The sequence below is a fragment of the Leptinotarsa decemlineata genome, unplaced genomic scaffold (genome assembly GCF_025532065.1).
Source record: "Leptinotarsa decemlineata unplaced genomic scaffold, Ldec_3_MD MMD2_tig00000133_RagTag_RagTag, whole genome shotgun sequence".
In the NCBI taxonomy this organism is placed as follows: domain Eukaryota; kingdom Metazoa; phylum Arthropoda; class Insecta; order Coleoptera; family Chrysomelidae; genus Leptinotarsa; species Leptinotarsa decemlineata.
The window spans coordinates 7,902,296-7,925,559 of NW_027412542.1; the positions used below are offsets into that span (position 1 = coordinate 7,902,296).

The 23,264-nt window shown below is 34.0% G+C and overlaps 2 protein-coding genes across 2 annotated transcripts; one reads left to right on the forward strand and one right to left on the reverse strand.

Annotated features, from left to right (window-relative positions):
- Window positions 1–447: 447 nt before the first annotated feature.
- Window positions 448–4,986, reverse strand: LOC111506279 (uncharacterized). Its single transcript, XM_023161306.2, has 4 exons — window positions 4,334–4,986; window positions 3,079–3,401; window positions 1,804–2,025; window positions 448–799 (listed from the first exon to the last, which is right to left on the reverse strand). The coding sequence occupies exons 1-4, from the start codon at window positions 4,821–4,823 to the stop codon at window positions 596–598; spliced, it is 1,239 nt and encodes a 412-aa protein (XP_023017074.2). The 5' UTR covers window positions 4,824–4,986; the 3' UTR covers window positions 448–595.
- Window positions 4,987–6,615: 1,629 nt separating this feature from the next.
- On the forward strand, window positions 6,616–8,438 carry LOC111506278 (ribosomal RNA-processing protein 7 homolog A). The gene is made up of 3 exons (XM_023161305.2): window positions 6,616–6,760; window positions 6,815–7,061; window positions 7,117–8,438. Exons 2-3 carry the CDS (start codon window positions 7,034–7,036, stop codon window positions 7,818–7,820), a joined length of 732 nt encoding a protein of 243 aa, XP_023017073.1. The 5' UTR covers window positions 6,616–6,760; window positions 6,815–7,033; the 3' UTR covers window positions 7,821–8,438.
- The last annotated feature ends 14,826 nt before the right edge of the window (window positions 8,439–23,264 follow it).

Here is a 23,264-nt window from a genome sequence, read left to right on the forward strand (position 1 = left end):
AGTCCGAAACGTTGGCATAAAACCAAATTGTTTATCTACGAACATTTTATCCCTTTCCCAACCAATAGAAAAAACCGCATTTGAAAATACAGTTTTATGTTATATGCTCACTGTCCACAGTATATATCGATCGCACACTGAACACTGAGTCATGCAAAGAGAGGAGAGAGAATCGTCTGCTGGAAATACGGCTAGCGCTATGGGTTAGAGTCAAAGCAATTGACCCACCCATAAGAAGTTATCACTTAGAAATGCTATTAGAAAATTTACTCCCCCCCTCAAATATACAGATAATATGCATTCTCCATCATTTTCAATAATGCTGGTGGAACAGCAATTGTTTTATTGATTTTCCAAAAGGAGAAAAATACCTGTTTTTTGGAGAACAAGTTTTGATACCGAGGTGATTCAGGATGCAATGTAATCTATAGTATTGAACAACGTTAATAATGGGTAACTTTTATTCTAAGTGGGCAACAGAATGGTACAATAATTTCTATTTTATTGATGAGCATATATATTACATTCATAAAATCATAAGTGATCATTCAAATATGTTCCTATAACATATGGTCTGCATTTTTTTTTTCAAAAACTATTCATGTGAAGAACTTGGAACTTCAACGGTGAACTCCCCTAAATTTAAATTGAATACTCCTTGATTCGTGGTTGTCTCAATAAGTACTTCATTTTCATTGATTTCTACAAAATTATCATCTTGTACTATCTCACTTTCCAGAACATCTTCTGTTAAAACGCTCATAACTTGACCGTTTTCATCAACCACATAGTTCTGTCCCTAAAACAGAAATTCATAACAATAATGAGTGTATGATGAAAGTAGAGCCCAAAAACAAAAAACATTTGGGTCCAAAACAGTGCAGCATCGGAGATACTCTTGAATATATCTCCTTGTAATAACGAGGTTGACAAGAGTGGGCCAATACAGACGGGAAAATTCATAGAGCTGGAAGGTATGAGGAAAATTGACATTTCAGAATTCATGGAAAAACGGACATTGTTCACGGACCAGATGACCCCAAACTACACCTTCGACAATCTCCATGGTTAAAGTTACAAACTGTGAAGAGTGAATGATGAACAGTCATCCTGAGGCCATGTTTTGCAGAAACACCTTATATAGTCAGGTCAGAAACCGAGCATGGGAATGCCATGAAGAACTGAAGAAACTGGCGGACCAGAATAGATCAACTCTATACTGAGTGTCTAGACATTCTGGAATTACAGTCAACCAAAAAGCTAAGTATGCTAGACATGAATCATCATATAGAACCAGATCAAGAAATGGGTCAGTAAACCTGAAAAACCTCATATATACTTCTTAAAAGACCTGAAGAACTGCTTCAAGACAGCAGGAATCAGCTCACAATAATTACAGGGCTACCCACTGGACACTGCGCTCATTTAGAGGACAATTGAATAAAATAGGGCAGTTTAATGGAGACCTTAGCTGCAAATGTAACAAAAAGATGGAGACATGCTGTTAAGAGACATAGAGAAAATGGTAGGCAAGAAATTTATAGACAACCTAAATTATGTCCAGATAAAAATTACAAACTTACAATAAAGGACCTTTACAAAATAGTACAGAATGTACTATAGTATAGTTCAGAACTGAATTAGGCATCTCGTGTTGAAGGATTTTTTTTAATTTTAGGAATTTCTGATTTGAGGCTTGCCAAGACATAAATACACTGACGGTATGATCATTTTCATAAACTTGAAACAGGTTTACAAGTTGTGAAGTAGAATATGCAACTGTACTGTGAAAAGTAAACTTACATCATCTATTGAGGAAATATATTGAACGTGCTGCTCCTGTTCTCCTTCCACTTGATCATACTGATACTCTTCTACATACTCATCATCATCAGGATCTAGAACGACATGAATAGGTTCTTTATCGGCGCTGTTAAGGATATCTTCAAGCATCAGATGTTCTGGGCTGATGGAATCTTCCCAAAGCTGACATCTGCTCTGAATATGCTTGGAAATTTTTACCACCTGAAATCAAGTATGATGTTACTGCACAATCATAATGCTAGATTCATATATAAATTGTACTTTTACTTTTTTTCATTTGTTTGAATACTAGAAGTATTAAATGAAGTACTAATGAAAATACAAGAGAGAAATTCCTACATCATTGTTAATTGATGTATGAAGTACCAAAGTGCAAGGATGTGCAAGATTTGGTTGAAAAAATAAGCACAAATTCACAGATGTCAACGTCTACATTTTTTATAACATCATGTTTACAAGAAAATTATTAAAGTTTCTACGTATCTGGGTGAAGAATATATGTGATATATTTCTTAAAATCAAAGTAAAACTTAGGTCTTTGAACCAGCTATAAAAAGTACTTGAGAAATTTATATTGATATTTAGTAAAACAGAAGATAAAATCCTTAGTACAAAACTTGAAGAGGAAAAGGGTCGAGAAGAAATAAAGAAGAAACTATATCTAATAACACACAGGAAACCCTTCAGAATGAGTCTGTTTGAGAAAAGAACATAATGAAACAGTTGACGTTTTCAAACCATTCCTTGTAATGTAATCCAAGTTCCCGAATCTAACGATACGGAAATGTTCATAAACATAAGCAAATGATTTGCCATTGCAGTACTAAAACAAATTATGCAGGCTCGCCACAGTGAGCTCAACTTTTAAATCGATTTTACTCAAAACTACCTTTCTGGATATACAACATTTGTCCTCTTACCGATCGATATAATCTATATATCATATATTCAGGTCATTTAGTTAAGACATTTCTAGAAAACTTTGCAACATTAATTGGATGTAAATGTTTTCAATTTCCTATTCATCGTGAGAGGCATTTTACAGCAACACTCTACATACAGAGTTTTAAAATGAATGACATTTGTTTCGTTTATGAATTTTTGGTATCTAACGTCATGGTCTGTTTGGGAAATGAGTTGTTTCATATGGAATTTTTCTTTAGGTTTACATTATTTCAATATCTACTGCTCTTCACTTCTTTTGAAACTTCATCATTCTTTATAGACAAATCAGTAGAAAAAAAATTAACATACCTTATCACAAGCATAGGGACACTTCAAACATTTGAAAACTCCTGTTATTAGCCTGTCACAATGTAATAACATGTGTTTGTGTAAATCGTTCATTCTTTTGGAGACGTATCCACATTCTGTACAATTATAAAGACTCAACTCGGATTTTTCTTGATGCTTCATAACGTGTTTAGGAAGGTCACCTTTTCTTTTGGTTACATATGTGCAGTAATCACATTTGTAGAGAGGAACGCTATCAATAGGTTTATGGCGCAAAAGATGTTTGGGTAGATCACATTTTCTCTTAGTCTTGTAAGTACAGTGTGGACAAGAAAACATTTCAACTGTAAAAAATAAAAATATACATTTACTAATGGCATAAACTGAGCAGCATCAACACCAAAGTAATTTTATTGTTGGAGTAAGCCTAATAATGAACCACTTCACCAGAAACGCTCAGATTCCCATCCATTTATCGTAAGATGACTCTTTTCTAGAAGAGGACCTATTAAACAAATGTATTCGACAATGGCACGAACTTGAGAGGAGCGGCCCAAGAATTGATATTAGCTATCCATGAAATAAATAATGATAAACTTGTTCAAGGCCTGACATCACAAGAAATTGTATGGAAGTACATTCCTCCAGGATTACCCCATATGGGAGGCTCATAGGAGCGATTGATTCATACTGTGAAAAATAATTTAACGTCATTCTCAATGGACAGAAGTTAAAGAACGAGATACTATTGACACATGGTCAACAGTAGACCTCTAAAAAAAGTTTCAACCAATCCAGCTGATTATGTGGCATTGACATTAAACCATTTTCTCATTGGTACCAGTAGTGCCAAGACTCCTTACTTATCACAATAAATGATATTGTAGTCATAATTGATGAAACTGCTCCAAGATAAAGATGGAAACTGAGCAAGGTCGAACAACTATGTTCTGGACTTAATAGCATCAAAGTAATTGAGATGAAAACTTGGACGGGAATAATCGAACAACCTGTGACAAAACTGTAAAAAATTCCAGTAATATATGGATGATTTTATTGTTTGATTACCTTAAATTATATAAAAGTTCAAAGGCTAGCATACTGACTTTTCAATTCGGAATACATAAACGGATCCACTACTGCTACTTGTTCCTTACTAATTGATAATTCATAATTAAATCACTGATCTATAAATAAATTTCAATACTTTGGTGTTTCTGCCACCTATTATAACACATAAAAATTTCATCATTATAATGTAAGGGTGGGCTCTTACCATCAGTGCAATGTCCTAACATGTGTTTTGGCATATCATTTTTCCTCTTGGTTTCGTAAGAACACTGGGAGCACTTGAATATGGTATTACCTTTGGTGGAATGTGTCTGCCTGTGGAGTTTCATCTCGCTTTTTTCTGTCGTAGTATAATTACACCAGCCACACGTGAAACTTTCTTCATTTTTTCTCTTCCGCTTTCGACGAGGTTCATAGTTTGTATCATTATTGTCGATTTCACTGTGAGGTTCACCATCCCTTAGAAGTTTTCTGACTTTTCTTTTCGATTTCTGAGAAACTTCATCACAAATAACTTGAAATTCTTCCTCAGAATCTTCTACTTCTACAGTTTCGTGAAGTAATATGTGTTTTTCAGCTTCATCAACATTTTCAGATTCGAATGCACATACAGAACACGTAAAAACTTCCACTTCTTCTGTTTTGACCAAAGTGCAGTCAGTACAGTCGTTTGATTCTTCGTCTTCTTGCATCATTCCAAAAATCCCTCAAAACTTGGAAGAAACTGAGACGACTGACTCTATCAAAGATTAACAGAAGAAGTTTAATGAAAATAGATGAGAAGAAGCAGCAACAGCTTGATGCCAACAATTAAATTTTTGCAAATATATACATCAAAATTATACAAACATATCAATTAACTAACAGTGTTGCTAATCAGAGTTGCCAATCGAAAATTTTCATTTTTTTCATTTTTTTTATTTGGCAACACTGATATTTCACAGAGGGCGCTGAAGGGCGTGAGTCAGTTCTCGTCGTTCTTTTATCTACATATCAATTGAATAAATTTATTTGGATTATGCAACGAGGAGTTGAAAAATCTTTTGAAGAAGGAATGTTGGAAAACAGCGATACTAGGACGGAAAGTATTAAGCGGTAATGTGTTTGCAGCCTAGTCAGATCTAATTACTTATGTGACCTAACAGAGATGGCTGTGACTGTTTTAGGTGTTACCGTTTTTAAAATCTATGAGAACTAAAAATAAAAAACGTGTAAATGGAAGGTTGAAAATCTCAAAAATCACATTAACTATATCTAACACATCATAAAACATACTTTTTCTAGAATTCTTGTCTCTATCCCTCTCACTAATATTGGCTATTGTTTGCTTCCGTTCTTATCTATTCATGGGATGAGAGTACACAAGTCTATTGTGTTGCAGTTCTGGTGTTTGGTAGCAGGGTTTGATAAGAGGGTAATTACCTACATTACCCCTTCCAATAAATCCACCCTTGGCGTTAGTAGTTGAGATGATTGCGTATGGTATTGTAGTAACAACACAAAGATTATTGAATTCACAGATTTACATGGCATAGAACGAACAACATCAATTTCACTAGATATTGGTACTAATGATCAAAATACTAAATCATTTTAATAAAATTCAAATTATTCGATACAATTACAGAAATTACACATTTTCTTCTCAATATTCTACGTGAAATGTCAACAGTTGCCAATTATAAAACGCCTTAACATTATTGTAAAATGTACACCCATTTCGAACATATTTTCGTAAAAATGTTCCAGTCTATTTCAGGTTTTGATTTGCAACGCTGATATTTGACATGTAATACTGGGTGAAAAACATGTAATGGTTGTGTCGGTAATCAAAAAACTTCAAATTTTAGCATGTTTAATGGAATTATTCAGTACAAATACAATACAATACAAACAATAAACGCATTATCCGTAATAATAATTGAACAATTTTCATATTTTTCTATATTTTAAATGCGTTTCGCTAACACCGTAGCTTCATCGGTAGTAATAGTACACATTGAACTATGATTCTCATATACGTCACCTCGCTTATTTGGTTAATGAAATAATAGGTAAAATTTGAAAAATAATCACAATCTCAATTCTTGGATGGCAGGTAAATTTTGAATATGAATTATTATTGGCATTATGAAAACAGGCTTGACAATGGCGAATGGTTAATATCTTGTTGGTCGTTTAACAGGCAATTTGAATGTTTGCTCTCATTCATTTACAGAAATTTCAGTAGGTTCAAGAACATAAATATCAATGCACTGTTTACCGTAATCGCCTGTTTGGGCGTCTACTCGAATACTTGAATGAAGATTATTAGAAAATATAGTTTTTTTCTACTATTTACAGTTCTCTTCACGGACGGTCTCTTTATATAAAGATTTTCCTGTGTGTTCCCGTGTGTGCCATGGTTTTACTATTGGATGTATATAAGCTGTATAATGACAGTTTTTTCAGAATATTCCGTTTACGGAATATTTGGTTCGTGTTTTCATTCAATTAGGAACTATTTCAAAAAAAATTACGCATGAAAAGAGGCAGGAGCTGATATATTGGTTTTTATTTGAATTTTGGGGTCTTAAATACTTCGAAATGAATCATCATAGATATTGTTTTGCCATTTGAAATTTCTGATATGGTATGATTGATGCCGTTTTCAAATCGTCTATAATCAGATAAATCGTATTTGCAGAGGCCCAGAATGTGAATAGACAGAACGAAAGGCTTTAGAACCGTAACCGGGTAGCTCCGGTAGCTGATGCCAAGAAATTTTAAAAAGAAGAGAAAATCCATGTAACTGTAACATGTAACCTTAAACCTAATTAAAGAAGTTTGAATCAAGTAAGAGAATTTATCTATATCTTTGCATCAATTCGATTTATGAATTTTTATTCGCAAGTCTTCATTCAAAATGTTGAATACTGTTCAAGGTTTTAAAGGTAAGTTATGGGAAAATATTTAACCTATCAATATCACCGTTGTTATTTTTTTTAGTGCTACGTTTGATTTTCTCAGCTGAAAGTACAAGTAGTCATGACATTCTAATAAAAGAACATTCAATAAGAACTAAAGATGAAAGCAAACCTCTTGGACAGACCCTTTTTGTATTGAATGTGCCTCCTTATGCAACTGAAGCAGGATTAAAGAATGCTTTTTCTCCACCTGGCAAAATTACAAGGGTAATTATAGAAGAAATTGAGCAAAGTCATTCGAATAGGAACGGCTTCAAAAAGGCTTTCATAGTATTCAATAAACGGGAATATCTCCTCAAAGCATTATGCCTGAAAACACTGAAACCTATGTCACCAACAGAGAGGCCTCTGAAAGTAGGATTAGAGAAGTGGATAGAGGAGTACAATTCTAGTATATGTGATCCCGAAGAACTCCAAAAGAGGGTAACTAACTATATGAAGCAATATGATAAAAAAGAAATTAAATCCCAAAAGGTGGAAGTAGTGGACGATGAAGGGTGGACAGTAGTGACGAAAGGTGGGCGAAAACCAGGCATAGCAAGAAAGGAGAGTGTGGAAAATAAATTGGTCTCAAAAGGATCAAAGAAAAAAGAATTGAAAAACTTTTATAGTTTTCAAATAAGAGAATCTAAAATGAAAAATATAGCAACCCTCAGGAAGAATTTTGAGGAGGCAAAGAGTAAGGTTATTCAAATGAAAAATGCTAGGAAATTCAAACCTTATTAAGTTTCTTTCTTATTCTAGAGGACTCCTTTTGTTTTTATTAAAATATTTTTTTAAGATAGGAAAGTATCTGTGATGTTTTTTTTTATAAGAAAAGGAAAAATATAAGAAAGATCAGCATTTTTTATCATGGAATATTTCAAAAGGATTTGTGTTCCTAATCTGCAGTTTTTCAATATTAGGTGACCGAGAAGCATCTTTTTTTTTTTCGAAAGTATAACAAAATTTATTACATTATTGAATTACATTTAAGGTAGGTGATTCTCAAGAAATTTCTTACATTTTTGAGTTTGTAAATAAGTTCATATATTTTTATTTCTTTTCTATATTGACATTCTCTTGACATCCATGTCACTTTTTAAGCAGGAGATAATAGTACAGGAGAGATATAACAGTCACCCCTACTTATTTAAAAAGGTACAACATATTTGAAATTATAAGAGTGGAACTATCAAATTTTGTTGACAATAACTCCTGTGAACAAAAGAAAATATTTAATGAAAACTTCATATTAGATATTCTCAGAGTCTATGCAGGCTTGCGCCTTAATCTTCCAGATTGTCTAGAAGTAGCGCTGATTTCACCCGCGAAAACAGAAGCAAGGAAAACAAAAGCAAGGAAGTCGGTTGGAAGATGTTGATGATTCATATTCTCATTTCGGAGTTTCGATGTGCCTTTTCATAGTTCTAATACAGTCTAATTTGGGAATGTAATGCCCGTTACCAAGTTTCTCTTTTATTTCACCAAATTTACATACATTCTTGTTATTTGTGAAAAGTTGAGTCTGATCTCTCTCCCCTACTTGATATGATCGTGTAGGATGCAATGCTGCAATTGAAAAATGAAAGCAGTGCCTAATGGAAGTTTTTTTCATTAATTTTAATCAGAAGCGTTCATAACTGAAAATTTAAATAGTTCGTTCATCGTCGAAATTGTGAGTCAAAATCCAGGTTATTAAAAAAACAACCTTAAAATGTGGTTGGGTCATATTTAATTCATATATTGACACCTTTTCAAATGTTCTCATAATGTAATAACTAAATAAAATTATAATAAATTCCTTGGTTATTTATGTTTCACTTTTTTTAATTAATATGTATTCCTTGCAAGCATGTTGTTGGATTTTTGTTACTGTAAATTTGTTACCCGAATAAAATAATTTTGATATATGTATATTTATTCCTATAATGCACAATTGAATACTAAAACGTTATTTTTTTCTTGAAAAGATCAACTTTTGCAAATGAATATCATCCAAACTTTATGGATTTTTTTAATGTAAAACTGAGGAATTGAACAAGAACTACGTAGAAGTTGAAAATAATTTTCTATGTGCAAAAAACTACGACTATACAGATCAATTGAAAATGTTTTTTTTAGTTTCAATTCAACAAATCTAAGTATTACAATAAATAATGAAATTTGGAACAATCATGAAATACAAATCAATTCAAAGAACTAAGATTATGAAAAAAAGGAAAGAAGAAGAAACAAAAATCACATCAAAGGTGCTGCTTCATTCCCTCCTGTTCATAAAAGGGGACATATGCCTCATCGCTCTCAAGTGATTTTGGCGAAATTGGGAACATGTGAATCGTTGTATTCATGCAACATGCCACTATATGTGTTTTTGAAATTTCTTCAAACCATAGGAAACAATTGAAAACACTTTGTTCTCACCATAACAAATTAAATATGCTCGCAGAGGCGTTTTTGACGTGATAGGAGATATTTAAAATTTCCGTTTTTTTCTGAAATGACATCAGTGTTTGATTTCCAAATGAAACACCCTGTATTATATTACAATAATATTCCACAGTTAATATTTGAATAATGGATTGAAAAATATGGTTCTATCAGGTGGCCTGCAAGATCACCCGACTAAACCCCTTTAGAATTTTTCATTTGGGGTCACTTGAAAAACATTGCCTACGCAAGAAGTACAAGTAAGAAAAGCCATGTAGAGTAAAACGTCTCAACAATAGGCCAGTGCCATTCAAAATACCCCGAAATGTTCTCGAAAATGCCTGGATGTTGAAGGTCTTCAATTCAAACAGCTTTCATGAATCATTTGTGTATTTCAGAAAATGCTTTGTTTTGTAATTAATTAGAGATTTTTGGGGAAAGAAAGGTTTTAGATTTCTACTTCTCCATCTATATGTAAATAAAATGTGGAAATTTCCCATATTTTTTTCATATAAAGATGGAGAAGTACGTGCTGTCACTGTTCGGAAAGGAAGTTTCCCACATTTTTTGTGTAAAGATGAAAAATAGAAATCCATTTTTTTTTCAAAAACTAATCTCTCCTTAAAAATATCTTTTAGAACTACTGATACATATCTTTTCACATGAACAAAATCCAAGAACACGGATGAAAATATGAAAGAGTGTTATTTATTTGTTTCTGTTGAAGAAAGTTCGGTGAAAGTTCAAGACCTCCAAATACTTATAAGAAAAAAGGAACAAAAATTGAAGACAGGTAACAGTATAAGGATTACATGAGTATATTTTAATACCACAATGATCACGAAATAAAATGAAATTCAACAAAAATTGTCACCAAAGAACCCCCTTAAAAAAAAAGAGAAAACTCAAAAGTACCCGCATATATTCTTCTGTATTGCAATTAACATTGTGGAAATACGGACCTGGTTACCATTGCTAAGGTGAGAGGTTGAAGACGGAAATAGGAATTTCACTAGTTCGGACTTCCATTGTGAAATATATAAAATGATTTGAAATCCCTGAAACAACTAAAAAAGGAGTATTAAAAATGAATAGCTGAAAATAACAATTATATTAAGCAAAAATAACCTGAAATGAAAGAATAGTGAAATAAAATACAAGTAACAATAGAACGATTGAACAAAAAATAAAGTATAAAAATTATAAGAAATAAAATGAAAATAAAAATAAAAAATTAAGAGATTCCAAGCCACGTTAGTTCACGACGTTTCGATTGTTAGTATCTACAATCGTCTTCGGGTGATGACAGGACTGATTTCTCCGAGAGATGACTATTTATGGGTCGTTCGAGTACTTTCAGTTATCCCCGCATTCCATTTTTTCCGCTTCACTGGTTCAGTAGGAGATGACCGTTTGGCGGGAGTTGGCCATTTTTCGCTTGATGATGGATTTCCATATGTTGCGTATCTCTACGCTACCTTGGCTGAATACGTTGTTGGATAACATGTATGCGGCTTCCTTGAATCTTCTCCTAAACCAATGTTTCTCTCTGTGTATGATCTCAGCTTGGGACCACTCGATGTTGTGTTGATGGGTCCAAACATGGTCTGCTATTCCTGATTTGCTGGTTTCCCCTCACTGTGTGTGTTTCTTATGCTCGGCAATGCGAACATTCAATGGCCTCTTAGTTTCACCAATATAGGATTTTCCGCACTCACAGGGTATCCGGTAAATGCAATTCTTGGAATCGCAGTCCGCGTTTGGTGGCCCGGTTTTCGTGAGGCTGCTACGGATATTGTTACCGGATCCGAAGCAGGTTCTGATGTTGTACTTGGAATCAATTCTTCTTATCCTCTCCGATAATCATCTGATGTAGGGAAGTGCAACCACTGGTTGTGACGGTTTCTCTTCCTTGCGAGGCTTCTGCTGTCTTTTAGCCAAAGTCTTTTCTACCATCGCTTTGGAGTAGCCATTCCGTTGAAGATCATTTTTGATGATGTCTAGTTCCTTCTCGAGACCTTCCTTCGTATTACAGAGCCCGAAAGCACGGTCTAATAGAGTCTTGAAGATTCGTCTTTTAGTCGAATGATGATGGTTGGATTCGTGATTCAGTGGGTTTTCAGTAGGTATACAGATGTTTCCCACTTAGTGTCGGTCCTCTTCACCAAAGCGATGGTAGAAAACAAGAACGTCCTGATGATTCTGCAGCAGTATTTGGCCATGTTTAAACATAACAAACAGACATTTTTGCGTCGATATGTGACAATTGATGAAATATGGATCCATCACTTCACTCCGGAATCAAAACGATCGTCATCTAAGTGGAGAGCAACTGGTGAACCTCGTCTAAAGCGGCAGAAAGCACAACAATCGGCTGGAAAGGTCATGGCCTCGGTATTTTGGGATGTGCGTGGTGTAATATTTATTGACTATCTTGAGAAGGGAAATACCGTCAACAGTGAATATTATATAATGTTTTTGGAGCGTTTGAATGCCGTAATTGCAAAGAAACGACTGCATATGGAATTGCTCCCACATCCAACGTATTCGCCAGATTTGGCTCCCAGCGACTATATACCGGCTGTTCGCAAACCTCAAGAAAATGCTCAACGGTAATTGTTATTGCTGAAACTGAGGCCAATTTGGAGGTAAAAGATGAATCGTTTTACAAAAGTTGGATTGAAATGTTAGAGCGGCGCTGAAATGATTGTATTGCTTTTGACGGAGATTACGTTGATGAATAAAGCCAATTTTGAACAAAAAAATCGCGGGCCCGGGAAGTTTTAGCCCATGTGGTACTAGAAATAAAAATTATCCAATGAACACTGCATTCAGTGTAACTAAAATATGCAACTATTTTTGTAGTCTCATCATATGTCTCTGTGGAGATAAGTGATGATGTTGTCTTCGTCAAAAAAGGAATACGTCCGACAAAAACAGAGTAGAACAAAGGGCGGCTGCTGAATTTCCCACGATGAGTGGATGTCAACACTTCACCGCTATTATGTTAAACGAGGAAACCTTTTATCGGAAATCAATTAAAAGCAATTCGTGGTCGCGATTTCGCGCCCGAGATCAGGTTGGGAGATGTCTCTCCTCCGTCCCATACATTGTCAGACATATTGGCACTAATGGAGTTCTAGGGAGAGGAAAAGAATATCTCAATTGTAACCAACGATATTCTTTTGTTTCGCGGGTTTTATGTTACTTCTACAAATTGAAAAAACAAAAAAGTTTGTATAGGAAGTAGATGTTGAAGAGCGGATTGAGTCGGTCCTGAAATTTAGTCATTGAAAATTAGAAAAAAAACTTCCATGATTAGCGAGCACTGGTGGTGCCTCATAAATATTATATGATATAAATTTGTACATTCGAAAATATTCATTGTTCAATTCAGCCATATGAAGTTCAGTATAGCTATTTAGAGTTTTTTTGGGTAGTTATATAACCTACCACAATGTGGAAAATGAACAAATGTCTTTCAAATAATACCTTTATAGGATTTTCGCAAAGTATAGAAAATACTAACAATTTTCCATTCACAAAACGCTTTTTTTTCGGACATCTTTGAGAAGGTAGTTGATTTATTTGCACCGAGATCAATATGATAAAATGTGTGCAAATCTATAATTTCAATGCAAATGTAGAAAGTTCATGGTCAAAAAAATGCTAACCGTAGACACTTGTTTCTGGGCCATTGGCCTCATCAATTTCATCATTACAGTGAAGCTAAGTACAAGAATGAGTAGGTATACAAATGTAGGTGTCATCAACAGAGGCCAACCGTTCTCTGTAGTTTCTATCAGATCGCCTCGAGTCAGAGACTTTACCATCATTTCCCTGGAGGCAGCTGTAGCCACCCGTGTGACGTCGTGGTCCAGGATATAATACGGGATTGTTTCGTGAGTGAAAATTAGGAAAATAATTGAAAAATCACTCAAAAACGCAAAGCGCTGACACGTGTAGCCTCATTAGTACCTACGGTGAAGCTAAGTACATACAGAGTTGAGCAACACTTAGTTGCAGAAAACAATTCAAATGTACGGCACTGCCCAAAGATTCGCAACATACATAAACTTGACGAATGAGGCAAAAAAACCGTATCAAGAAATAGTAAATTCCAACCAAAACTGGACCCGGGTTTCTGGGAGACGTCACAAGAGACAATTAATAGTGGGAAGTAATAGTAGTATAGATATGAATGGTAGAGAGGTGAAAGGTGTGCCAAAAATGACAAATCTACATGTGTTCAGATTTGATCCGAAACTTAACTCGTGAAAGTCAGGTGTGAATCACTTTCCTCGAAACATCCAGAACTCTATTCATCTTTCAAAGTGAGCATTTATATAGAAAATTTCAATACCGCCATGGATCCGTCCAAGTGGCCAGCTGGAGCGCACATTCAGAGGTTTATCGAACTGAACAGAAATTTCCAACGGGCAAGACTCTGAAGAAATCATCTTCAACGAAAACGAACCTTCAGGAACAATTTGACCACAATACTTGTAGTATTTTTCATGTAAACATACAGTGTCTGTCAAACAAAATAGATCAATTATCCTTATATTTGAACGAGGCCAAGCACTCAATAGTGCCAATATTGGAACATCATATCAACATCATATCAACATTGAGAAGGTCAATATTGATTACTATAAATTAATATCTCATTACAGTAGATCAAAAAAGACTCATGGGGAGGTGTCTATTTTCGCAAGAACGAAAATTGCTTGTAAGCTATTGGACTTGAGTCCATTTTGTGATGAGGTAAATGCCGAATTTTGTGGAATAGTGGTCCCTAGCCTAAACTTAGCAGTTATTGCTCTATACAGATCATGTCTAGGACATTATCTTGTATTCCTTAGTACATTTGGAAAAATCCTACACCATATTATTGAAAAATATCGAAAATTAGTTATTCTTGGTGACTTCAATGTACATTTCGAGGCAGATTCAAATACAAATCTTCAAGAGTTAATTCATCTCACTTCTTCATTTGATTTAGAACCAACTTTTTCTGAATTTACAAGAGTAACCGCTCGGAAGAAGCCTAGTTGCCTGGACAATATTTTTACGAATATTAACAAAGACAACTACGTGGTCGGAACTGCCGAGCCATGTCTCTCATATCATAATGGTCAAGTTATCATCCTAAAAAATTATTTCATTGCAAAAAATCCAGAAGTGAGTAGGAGGTTTATCACACATGCAAGATTTGAACGTTTCAGACATGCTTTAATAGAATTCAACGGGAATGAAACTATCAGCGAGATTCAAACAAAAGCCGCGGACATAAACCAACTTGCCGAATATATATTATTCCTTGAGTTCCCTGATCAAAGATCAATTTCCAATAACAAAATCACATTCACTAAATAAGCCACCAGTGCAATGGTATAATGAAAGCCTTAAAAAAATGAGAAATAATTTAAAAGCGATGTTATAAAAGATCCAGTTGACAATGAAATATATAAAATGATAAGGCAAAAATATAGAGAAAACCTAAAAAAAAACAAAAAGAGACGCTTATGATAATTACTTGATGAATTCAAACAACAGAGTAAGGGACTCGTGGAAGTTGATAAATTATGAAAGAAATCATCCAAACAAAAAAAGTAATGATAGCTCGATTGAAGTAGATGAGTTTAATAGTTTCTTTTCAAACATAGCTGAAACAATTATAAAAACGCTTCCAATTTGCGATTTAAATTATTCTAAATTCCAACTACGAAGAAATTCCAACCACCATGGATTCATTTTTCCTTGAAGCAGTTTCAGCTCAAGAAATCATTTCTGCAGTTACGTCATTGAACAATTCAAATGCTTTTGATATATTTGAAATAAACACAAAAATATTAAAAAATACCATCGATTCATTAGCTTTACCATTAGCGAATTTATACAATGCATGCATATCCGAAGTTGTCTTTCCTGACTTATTCAAACGTAGCGTAGTTATCCCAATCCACAAATCAGGTGATCTGAATACACCTGACAATTTTCGTCCCATCTCAATAATTCCGTTTATAGGAAAAATATTCGAAAAAATACTGAAATCTCGATTATCTCTCTACTTCGAAAAGTTCAATTTACTGCATGAGAACCAGTATGGATTTCGAAAGAATCGATCAACAATACAGGCTGTCTCCAGAGTGGTGGAGGACATAGTCTAGGACCTTGAAAGCGGTCGCCGGACATCCATAAGCCTGTGCGATCTTAGCAAGGCCTTTGACTATGTCAAACATGAACTGCTGATCGAAAAGCTTCAGCGCTATGGTATCAGAGGGGTACCTTTGAAACTTCTTGAATCCTATCTACAAAATAGAAAGCAATGTGTTAGCTCAAATGGAAGTATTTCTAACTTAGAGCCTATAACTCGCGGTGTTCCTCAGGGCTCCGTTCTGGGTCCACTTTTGTTTATTGTATATATCAATGATTTCTTATACCACATGCAACCAATTACGTGCATACTATTTGCTGACGATTCAACATTGATTCATTCAACTCCTTCAGATGTGTGCCCAAATGTTTCCATCGCGACAATACAGAGGAAAGCGGAAAACTGGTTCTCTGCTAATTACTTGAAGCTGAATGAGGCTGAAACAAATCGTCTGAACTTCTCAACAAATAATTACATGGGTGAATATGCCAAACTTCTGGGTGTTATACTCGATGATACCTTAAATTGGTCGAAACATATTGAATCAATTTGTTCTAAATTGTCTAGTTTGGTCTTTATTTTAAGACAACTGAGGAAAGTGGTGAGTGAAGATGTTTTGTTAAATACCTATTACGCACTTTTTCACTCCCATATAGCATATGGTACAATATTGTGGGACAGTTCCACTGATTCAGTAAAAGTCTTCAAACTCCAAAAAAAGGCTGTTCGAACTATTGCGTTTGCAGGTTACAAAGACCATTGTAGGCGACGTTTCCAAAAATACGGTATTATGACATTACCCTCCTTATATATATCAACAGCTATTAGAAATCCATAAAAATAAACATAATTACTCACTAAACTCAAATTTCCATGACTACCACACTCGACATGCAGATCAAATTAGACCTATACGATATAAATTGAATAAAGCTATGAATAACTCTCCCAATATAATTCTTTACAATCACTTGCCTAGGGAAGTTAAATCTTTGTCCCCCAATTGTTTCAATCAAAAGGTGAAACAGTTCCTCATCACCTCAAGTTTCTACACTATTGCAGAATATTTCGACACCCCCCCATTCGCATGAGAATGTTCAGATATTTAGTTTTTTTTTTAAATTTATAATCGATTTTAAGTTATTGATGTTTTGTTGAGTTCGATGGTTCATGATGTATATTCAGTGTTTCTGACTGACTCCATGATTTTTTTTTCCTACATACAAATGCAATTATATTCAAACCCATTTTTTTTCCAATTTTTGTAATATGACTTGCTACAAATGTAATTTAAAAGAACGTAGTCAAATAAAGTATGTCTTTGTCTACGGAGTCATCAACAGAGGCCAGCCGTACTTCATAGTTTCGGCGAGGTCGCCTTGGGTCAGAGGCTTTACAAAGTCCCCACTGAGGCAGCTTTAGCCATATGTGTGACGTCTAGGTCCAGAATGTACCTAATACAAGATGGCTTTATGGGTGATTTTGATACAAGTCAATATGAAGGAAATTCATGGTACTTGATATTATCACGACACTTCGGTAAGATCTCACTTGTCATATTATTCATGTTATGTTATCTGCTTGGTACTTGAAACTGAAATTGTCCACGCCGATTCTTGTCTATTTTATATGTTATTATAAACTGTATTTGTGTCGTGGAATGTCCTGAACGTTCGCAAGTCTGACTTTTCAAAAATTGAGCGATGTTATTGGTGGGTTCACCAATAACATCGCTTTTTATTATTTCTTGAAGTGAGATAAACCTGGTAAATGCCTCGTTTTCGCAGTTTTTTTTTTAAATAACGGGGACAATAATAAGAGTATTTACCTTGTGACTGTCGTTGACAGCGATTTGTTTGATAAAAGAAAAGTACGTTACTCTAAATCTAAGTATTATGGCAAACTAAGTTTTCCAAAACCCCGTGATATCAAATGAAAGGGACACGAAAAATATCATGACGCCATTCTGAATACAATATGGCGGACCGCCCAAAATGGCGGACTATTTTTTACTTCAAATAAGGGATTGTCTATGTATCTACATATGGGCATTATCTTAATAAAATAAGTGATTTCACTGGTCTAATCAGAGAGTATATGGAACATCCAAGTGTTAGTAACTACATTCGCATACCATGCTAGGGAAACTAATGAAATAAATATACCTATATAGAAAGCTGCTGATAGATCAGAGGACGTTGAAGTTAGAGCACAGAAAAAATAAAATCGTGTACTTCATGTCGGCCAAATGTTGAGAAACTTGCTCATAATGCAGGACAGTGAATATTCCTAAAAAAGCCTTACATAAGAAGATGCAAGCGATAACCTCACTTATTGATACGTTTCTTCGCTTTTCATTTGTTTTATCGTTTTGATACAAAAACTTTTCTTGAACTATAAATACTTTTGTAACTTCTTCGATTAACTAACGGTTCCGCAGATCATAATATCTCAAAAGCTTGCCAGAGTGTGTGGCATGACACACACTTCGTAACTTTATCCGCATAACAGCAGTGTGATATTGACATGTGGCATTGTGGATTATTCGGAAATGTTTGCGAATGCTCTTCGCTGCTTTTTATTGGCCGTGAAAAGAGTTTCCAGCGACCGCAGGCGTTTGACGTGTTCGATGACGGCATTGAGATGATGAGTGCCTTATTTGCGGCGAGAAAATGTTCCAGGAAAACAAGACAGAAAACTAGTTCATCAAATTTCACAATTAAGGCACAGGAGGCATATGAGGCCCACCCAACCGAAAGGTGGAATATTCACTTAATTAAATTAATGATAAAAACTTTCATTAGTAAGGACTTTCATTAGTTCGGACTAGAATCAAAAATTGAACTATTAACAAGAAATGAAAATTTTTTTAACGAGGAATGAAAATTAAAAATTTAAAGGTTCCAAGCCAAGTTACTCTACTTTGTGAAGTTAATAATTCAATTTATAGATTCTTTCAAATCAATGTATATCATATTAGACTATTATTAGACAATGAAAGTCCGAAGTAATGAAATGCACCACGCAACATTGTCAACCACCTTTAAACAAAGTTAAAAACTTTAAGAGATCAATACTGAAGAACAATAAGATTTCTAAACATTTTTTCCATGGACCACTGTACAATAAGGCCGAAAATAAAAACTATTTCTATGAAAACAATCAACAGAATCCATCCCTGGATATATATTTCCGATATAAAGCAATAATAAACATATATCTTTTAAAGAAATTTCATGGAAAATTCATGGAAATTTCATGGAACCCTACTTTGGGCCTTATTTCCCGCCTGAGTTCATAACGATATCAATAATTATAAAATCATACTCTTTTCAAACATTACAAAATAAAATCTGAATTGAAAATTTTCACTAAAATAAAAAATGTGGGAAATTTGTAAAGAAAGGAAAAAATAAAATAACTACCGTAAAAACTCTATGGATGGAATTTATTTATTTATTGGGTTGGCAATATTCTTATTTTGTATTATCTTTGCAATTTTCCCACATCTAAAGTGCCATAAGTCGACAGTTTTTCACAAATTATTTTACATGGGAAAGGGGTCCTAATGATCACATTGTGTATCTTGCCTAATTAGGATCTGTGAAGTAATTTGAAAAAAAAAACAACTTATTCACATTTTGAATATACTGACCCGGAATATTCCGGAATATACATTCACAAAACGTTTCGTTACACTGTTGCTTCATCAGTCATCAGTTGGACAGGCAATGAAGCTACCGTGAATATTAAATGCAATTTTATTATCGTGCCAAGCATATGAGCTTATTCAAATGCTTGGCAATGAAAAACTTTCTAATTTCTTTGTCACTTCCACATATTTTAGGTACGTGGAATGATGTATGTGGAATCGGTTTACATGAATGTTCCAGACTATTCCCGAACATGTTTCGGTATATTCTAGTGAAAAGCTCTCGAATGTTCTGGACTGTTCCAGAATTTTCTAGCCTTCAAATACTCAACCACAATTACGCTACTACGCTCTTCAGGTAAAAACCCGAACTTTCTTTTTGGATGGTGGCTACCACACCTGGAACGTTCCAGGTTGTTTCTGAACGGTCCAGACTATTCATTAATATTCAAGAATGTTCCAGAATGCTATCGAATATATACCTACTTTCATTTATGTTCAAGAATCTTCTTCATGAACAAGTTGAAATAATGCCACTATGACAGAGAAAAATGTAGAACATCTGCGCGAAGCCAAGTCGGTTGAAAAATAACATGAACTCTTTTCCAGAACCCTTTTCCAGAAATAGTGTTGTTTAGATGAGCGAACAAACGAGTTGAATATTCCTGTAAAGCTGTGGTCGAGGAAGTCGTGGTAATCAAGTCTAAGCACATGAAAAAAGTATGAACCCTTTTACTGTAGTCAATAATAACACCATTAAACCACTCAAAACACACTATCCAGATCCAGATAGTCCAGATCATTATCAATGAAACAAAAACAAAAAAGAGCCTGTTCAGTGACAGGTCGAAAGGGTGAACAAAGCTTCCGTGTGGCCAATGGCAGTCTTTCATCCCTGAACTGCCGGCCAATCGGATAGCGCGGACCACTGATCGACGGCCTTTTAACCCTGTCGAATCTGGGGGCGTGCTCACGTGCTCATACAGGGTGTATGGGATGCAAAAGTTCGATGGATTTCAGTGTTTTATCAGTTTTTGAAGTTGGTGTGTGGTTGTTAGTTTCGTGGTGCGAAATTTCAAGGTAAGATTTGAAGTTTTCACAATTTTCATTATTTATAGGTAGAGGTAGAGATTATGAATAATGAACATTGTAGTTGAATATACCATTTTTAATACAAGAATACTTCAAATCAATATTTTTTTGAGCTGTTGTTTCAGTTTATATGATTTTTTTTCAAAATCAGTCTTACTGGGCATATTATTAATCGGTAAAATGTCCAAGATGTTGGTAAATACTTTTCCAAATATCTTTATATTAAATATGATGAATTTGATTTTTATTGTGGGTGTTGATTCAAACTTGAATAAATATAAAAATGAAAGGAAATACATTCTGCCAATCAAACTGGAAAATGGATCTGAATAACAAATTAGTAACTCTAAATAATAACATTAAGTTTTGGCTTCCTATTTCTCCATCATTGTACAAAAAATGTGGGAAATTCCAAAAAAAAAGGAGAAAGAAAATAACAGTGAAAACTCTTTATAAATATATGTAGAGTATACATAGCAGTTTCTTTCAGATACAAACAAGAAAAAAAAACCTTCCGAAACAACTACTTTCACTTGCATGTTGAATTGCATGAAAGAAAAAAGTCGTTTGGAAAACACTACTTTCAGATGAACATTGAATTATCCAAAAGAAAATAACTTTTCCCATTCAGTTTGTACTACAGACATTCGTTATGGAATTAAAAGACATATCAATCATTGGATTGATCAATCATCCTATCATTCTCAATGATATACTTCGAAGTTTCGAATAATTATGTTGTCGGACCATATTCTTTTGAACGAAAAAGGATAAGAGTTCCTCTGATTCGATTTCAATGTCGTATTTCCTGACAAGTGGATTTGACGAGAAATACCTATTCCTTGGCCGCCGTGGTGGCCGGACCTATCTTCAATGGAATTTTATTTGTGGGGCACAGTATACCGAACTGCTGAACATGAAATTAAGATTTCGCGAGGCATTTCTACGTTTATACTTTTCATCTGAGCCGTATATATGACATTTTTTTTTAACGATTCAGAAAATGTGCAGAACAAGGCGAAAAATATTTTGAGAATTATTATAGTGTGATTACCTGCCTACTGTAGTGAATTTCAACTCCTCCGAAAATCGAAGTAACATTCGAAGCACTGTATAAATACAGAATTGGTCAACAAGATTCCCCCGCTCCATTGCTATCATAGGAACAACTTCGGGTGATACTGATAACTGCAGTTATCACCCGAAGACGATTGTGGATACTAACAATCGAAACGTCGTGACGTAACTTGGTTTGGAATCTTTCAATTTTTATTTTTATTTTTCATTTTTGTTAATAATATTTTTTAATTTTCAGCTTTTATTAATATTTCAATTTTTTATTTTCTGGTTGTAGCTTGTATGTTATTTCCTTGTAATTTCAGTTTTTTGTTTTAATAAAATTGTTATTTTCGGTTAATCTTTTAATTTTTTTCAGGGATTTCAAATCAATTTATATTATATTAGACAATAGAAGTCCGAACTGATGAAATACACCACGAAACATTGTCAACCACCTTCAAACAAACTATGTTTTAAAATTATTTTCTTGCATACTGGGTCATTCAGCCGAGCGTGGCCAACAAAAGTTATATTTTTTTGAATAGAATACCCAGAATATAAATATGTCATTTGATTCCATATTTTTTAGCACTAAGGAATTTTTGTTTTCGAATTTCCATTGCGGCATTAAATAAATAAAATAAAATAAAATATTTATTAATCCTTTCAACTTTTGTTAACAATAGATAGGATAAGTCAAAAACAGTGTCATTAAGTTTTAATTGACAAACAGGACGAAACAAGCACAATGATGACTAACATAGACTATGTAAAATACACTTCGATATCATCTCAAAATTGAAAAGTATAATTCAAATTCCTCAACAGTATAGAAACATTCTTTGATAAGGAGTTCCCTAAGTCTATACTTAAAAACCGCCGGGGATCCCGCGTATTTTATTTCTTTCGGAAGACAGTTAAAAAAACGGCAGCCTGCATTGATGGGAGATTTTTTGTAATAGGAGTGTTTGGGCTTGTTCAATTTGATATCATTCTTATTTCTGGTGTTGTAAGAATGTGAATCACTATTAATGGGAAATGAATGTTTGTTATTGAAAATATATGATAATAGTTTCATTAAATAAATTGATGTAACCGTGAGGATCCGTTTAGTTTTAAAAACCTGTCTGCATGATTGGCGACTACTAATGTTAAAGATAAGCCTTATGATTCTTTTCTGAGCAACAAAAATTCTTGTTATGTCTGATGCCTGACCCCATACTATAATATTGTAGGAAAATGTGGAATACACAAATGCATAGTAAACCTGTAATAATGAATCTGTGTTCAAAATATTTCTTAGTGTTGCCAAAATATAAAAGCTTTTGTTGAATTTTTTACATAGATACTATTTGTATTTGATCTTCCCATGTTAGGTTACAATCTATGAGCGTTCCTAAGAATTTAGATGAAGTGGAGGTTTCAACAATATTGCCAAGTTATTCCAGAAAAACCTATTTTTCAGAAATTATTTTTTTAATTCACCACCCGCATGTCTACAGCAATTATGCAGATTTTTGTTAGGAGAAGTTAGTCAACATGACCATGATAATTTCGGGAATCTCAACTTTCGGAAACAATATATATAGGGTGCTCGGTAAAACCAGTCAATTTTCATCAGTTCGGACTTTCATTGACTAATATAATAATTGATTTGAAATTCCTGAAAAAATATTTTAAAAAATTAACCGAAAATAACAATTTTATTAGAACAAATAAAACTGAAATTACAAAGAAATAACATAAAACCAAACAACAACCAAATAAATAAAAATTGAAATATTAATAAAAGCTGTAA

Bases quoted from the DNA above. Each gene is read 5' to 3' on its own strand.
- LOC111506278 (XM_023161305.2), top strand. From the start codon at position 7,034: ATGTTGAATACTGTTCAAGGTTTTAAAG. The intron at 7,062-7,116 runs GTAAGTTATGGG...TATTTTTTTTAG, and splicing joins TACTGTTCAAGGTTTTAAAG to TGCTACGTTTGATTTTCTCA.
- LOC111506279 (XM_023161306.2), bottom strand. From the start codon at position 4,823: ATGATGCAAGAAGACGAAGAATCAAACGACTGTACTGACTGCACTTTG. The intron at 2,026-3,078 runs GTATGTTAATTT...ACTTGATTTCAG, and splicing joins GTCCCTATGCTTGTGATAAG to GTGGTAAAAATTTCCAAGCA. The intron at 800-1,803 runs GTAAGTTTACTT...TTTCTGTTTTAG, and splicing joins ATATTTCCTCAATAGATGAT to GGACAGAACTATGTGGTTGA.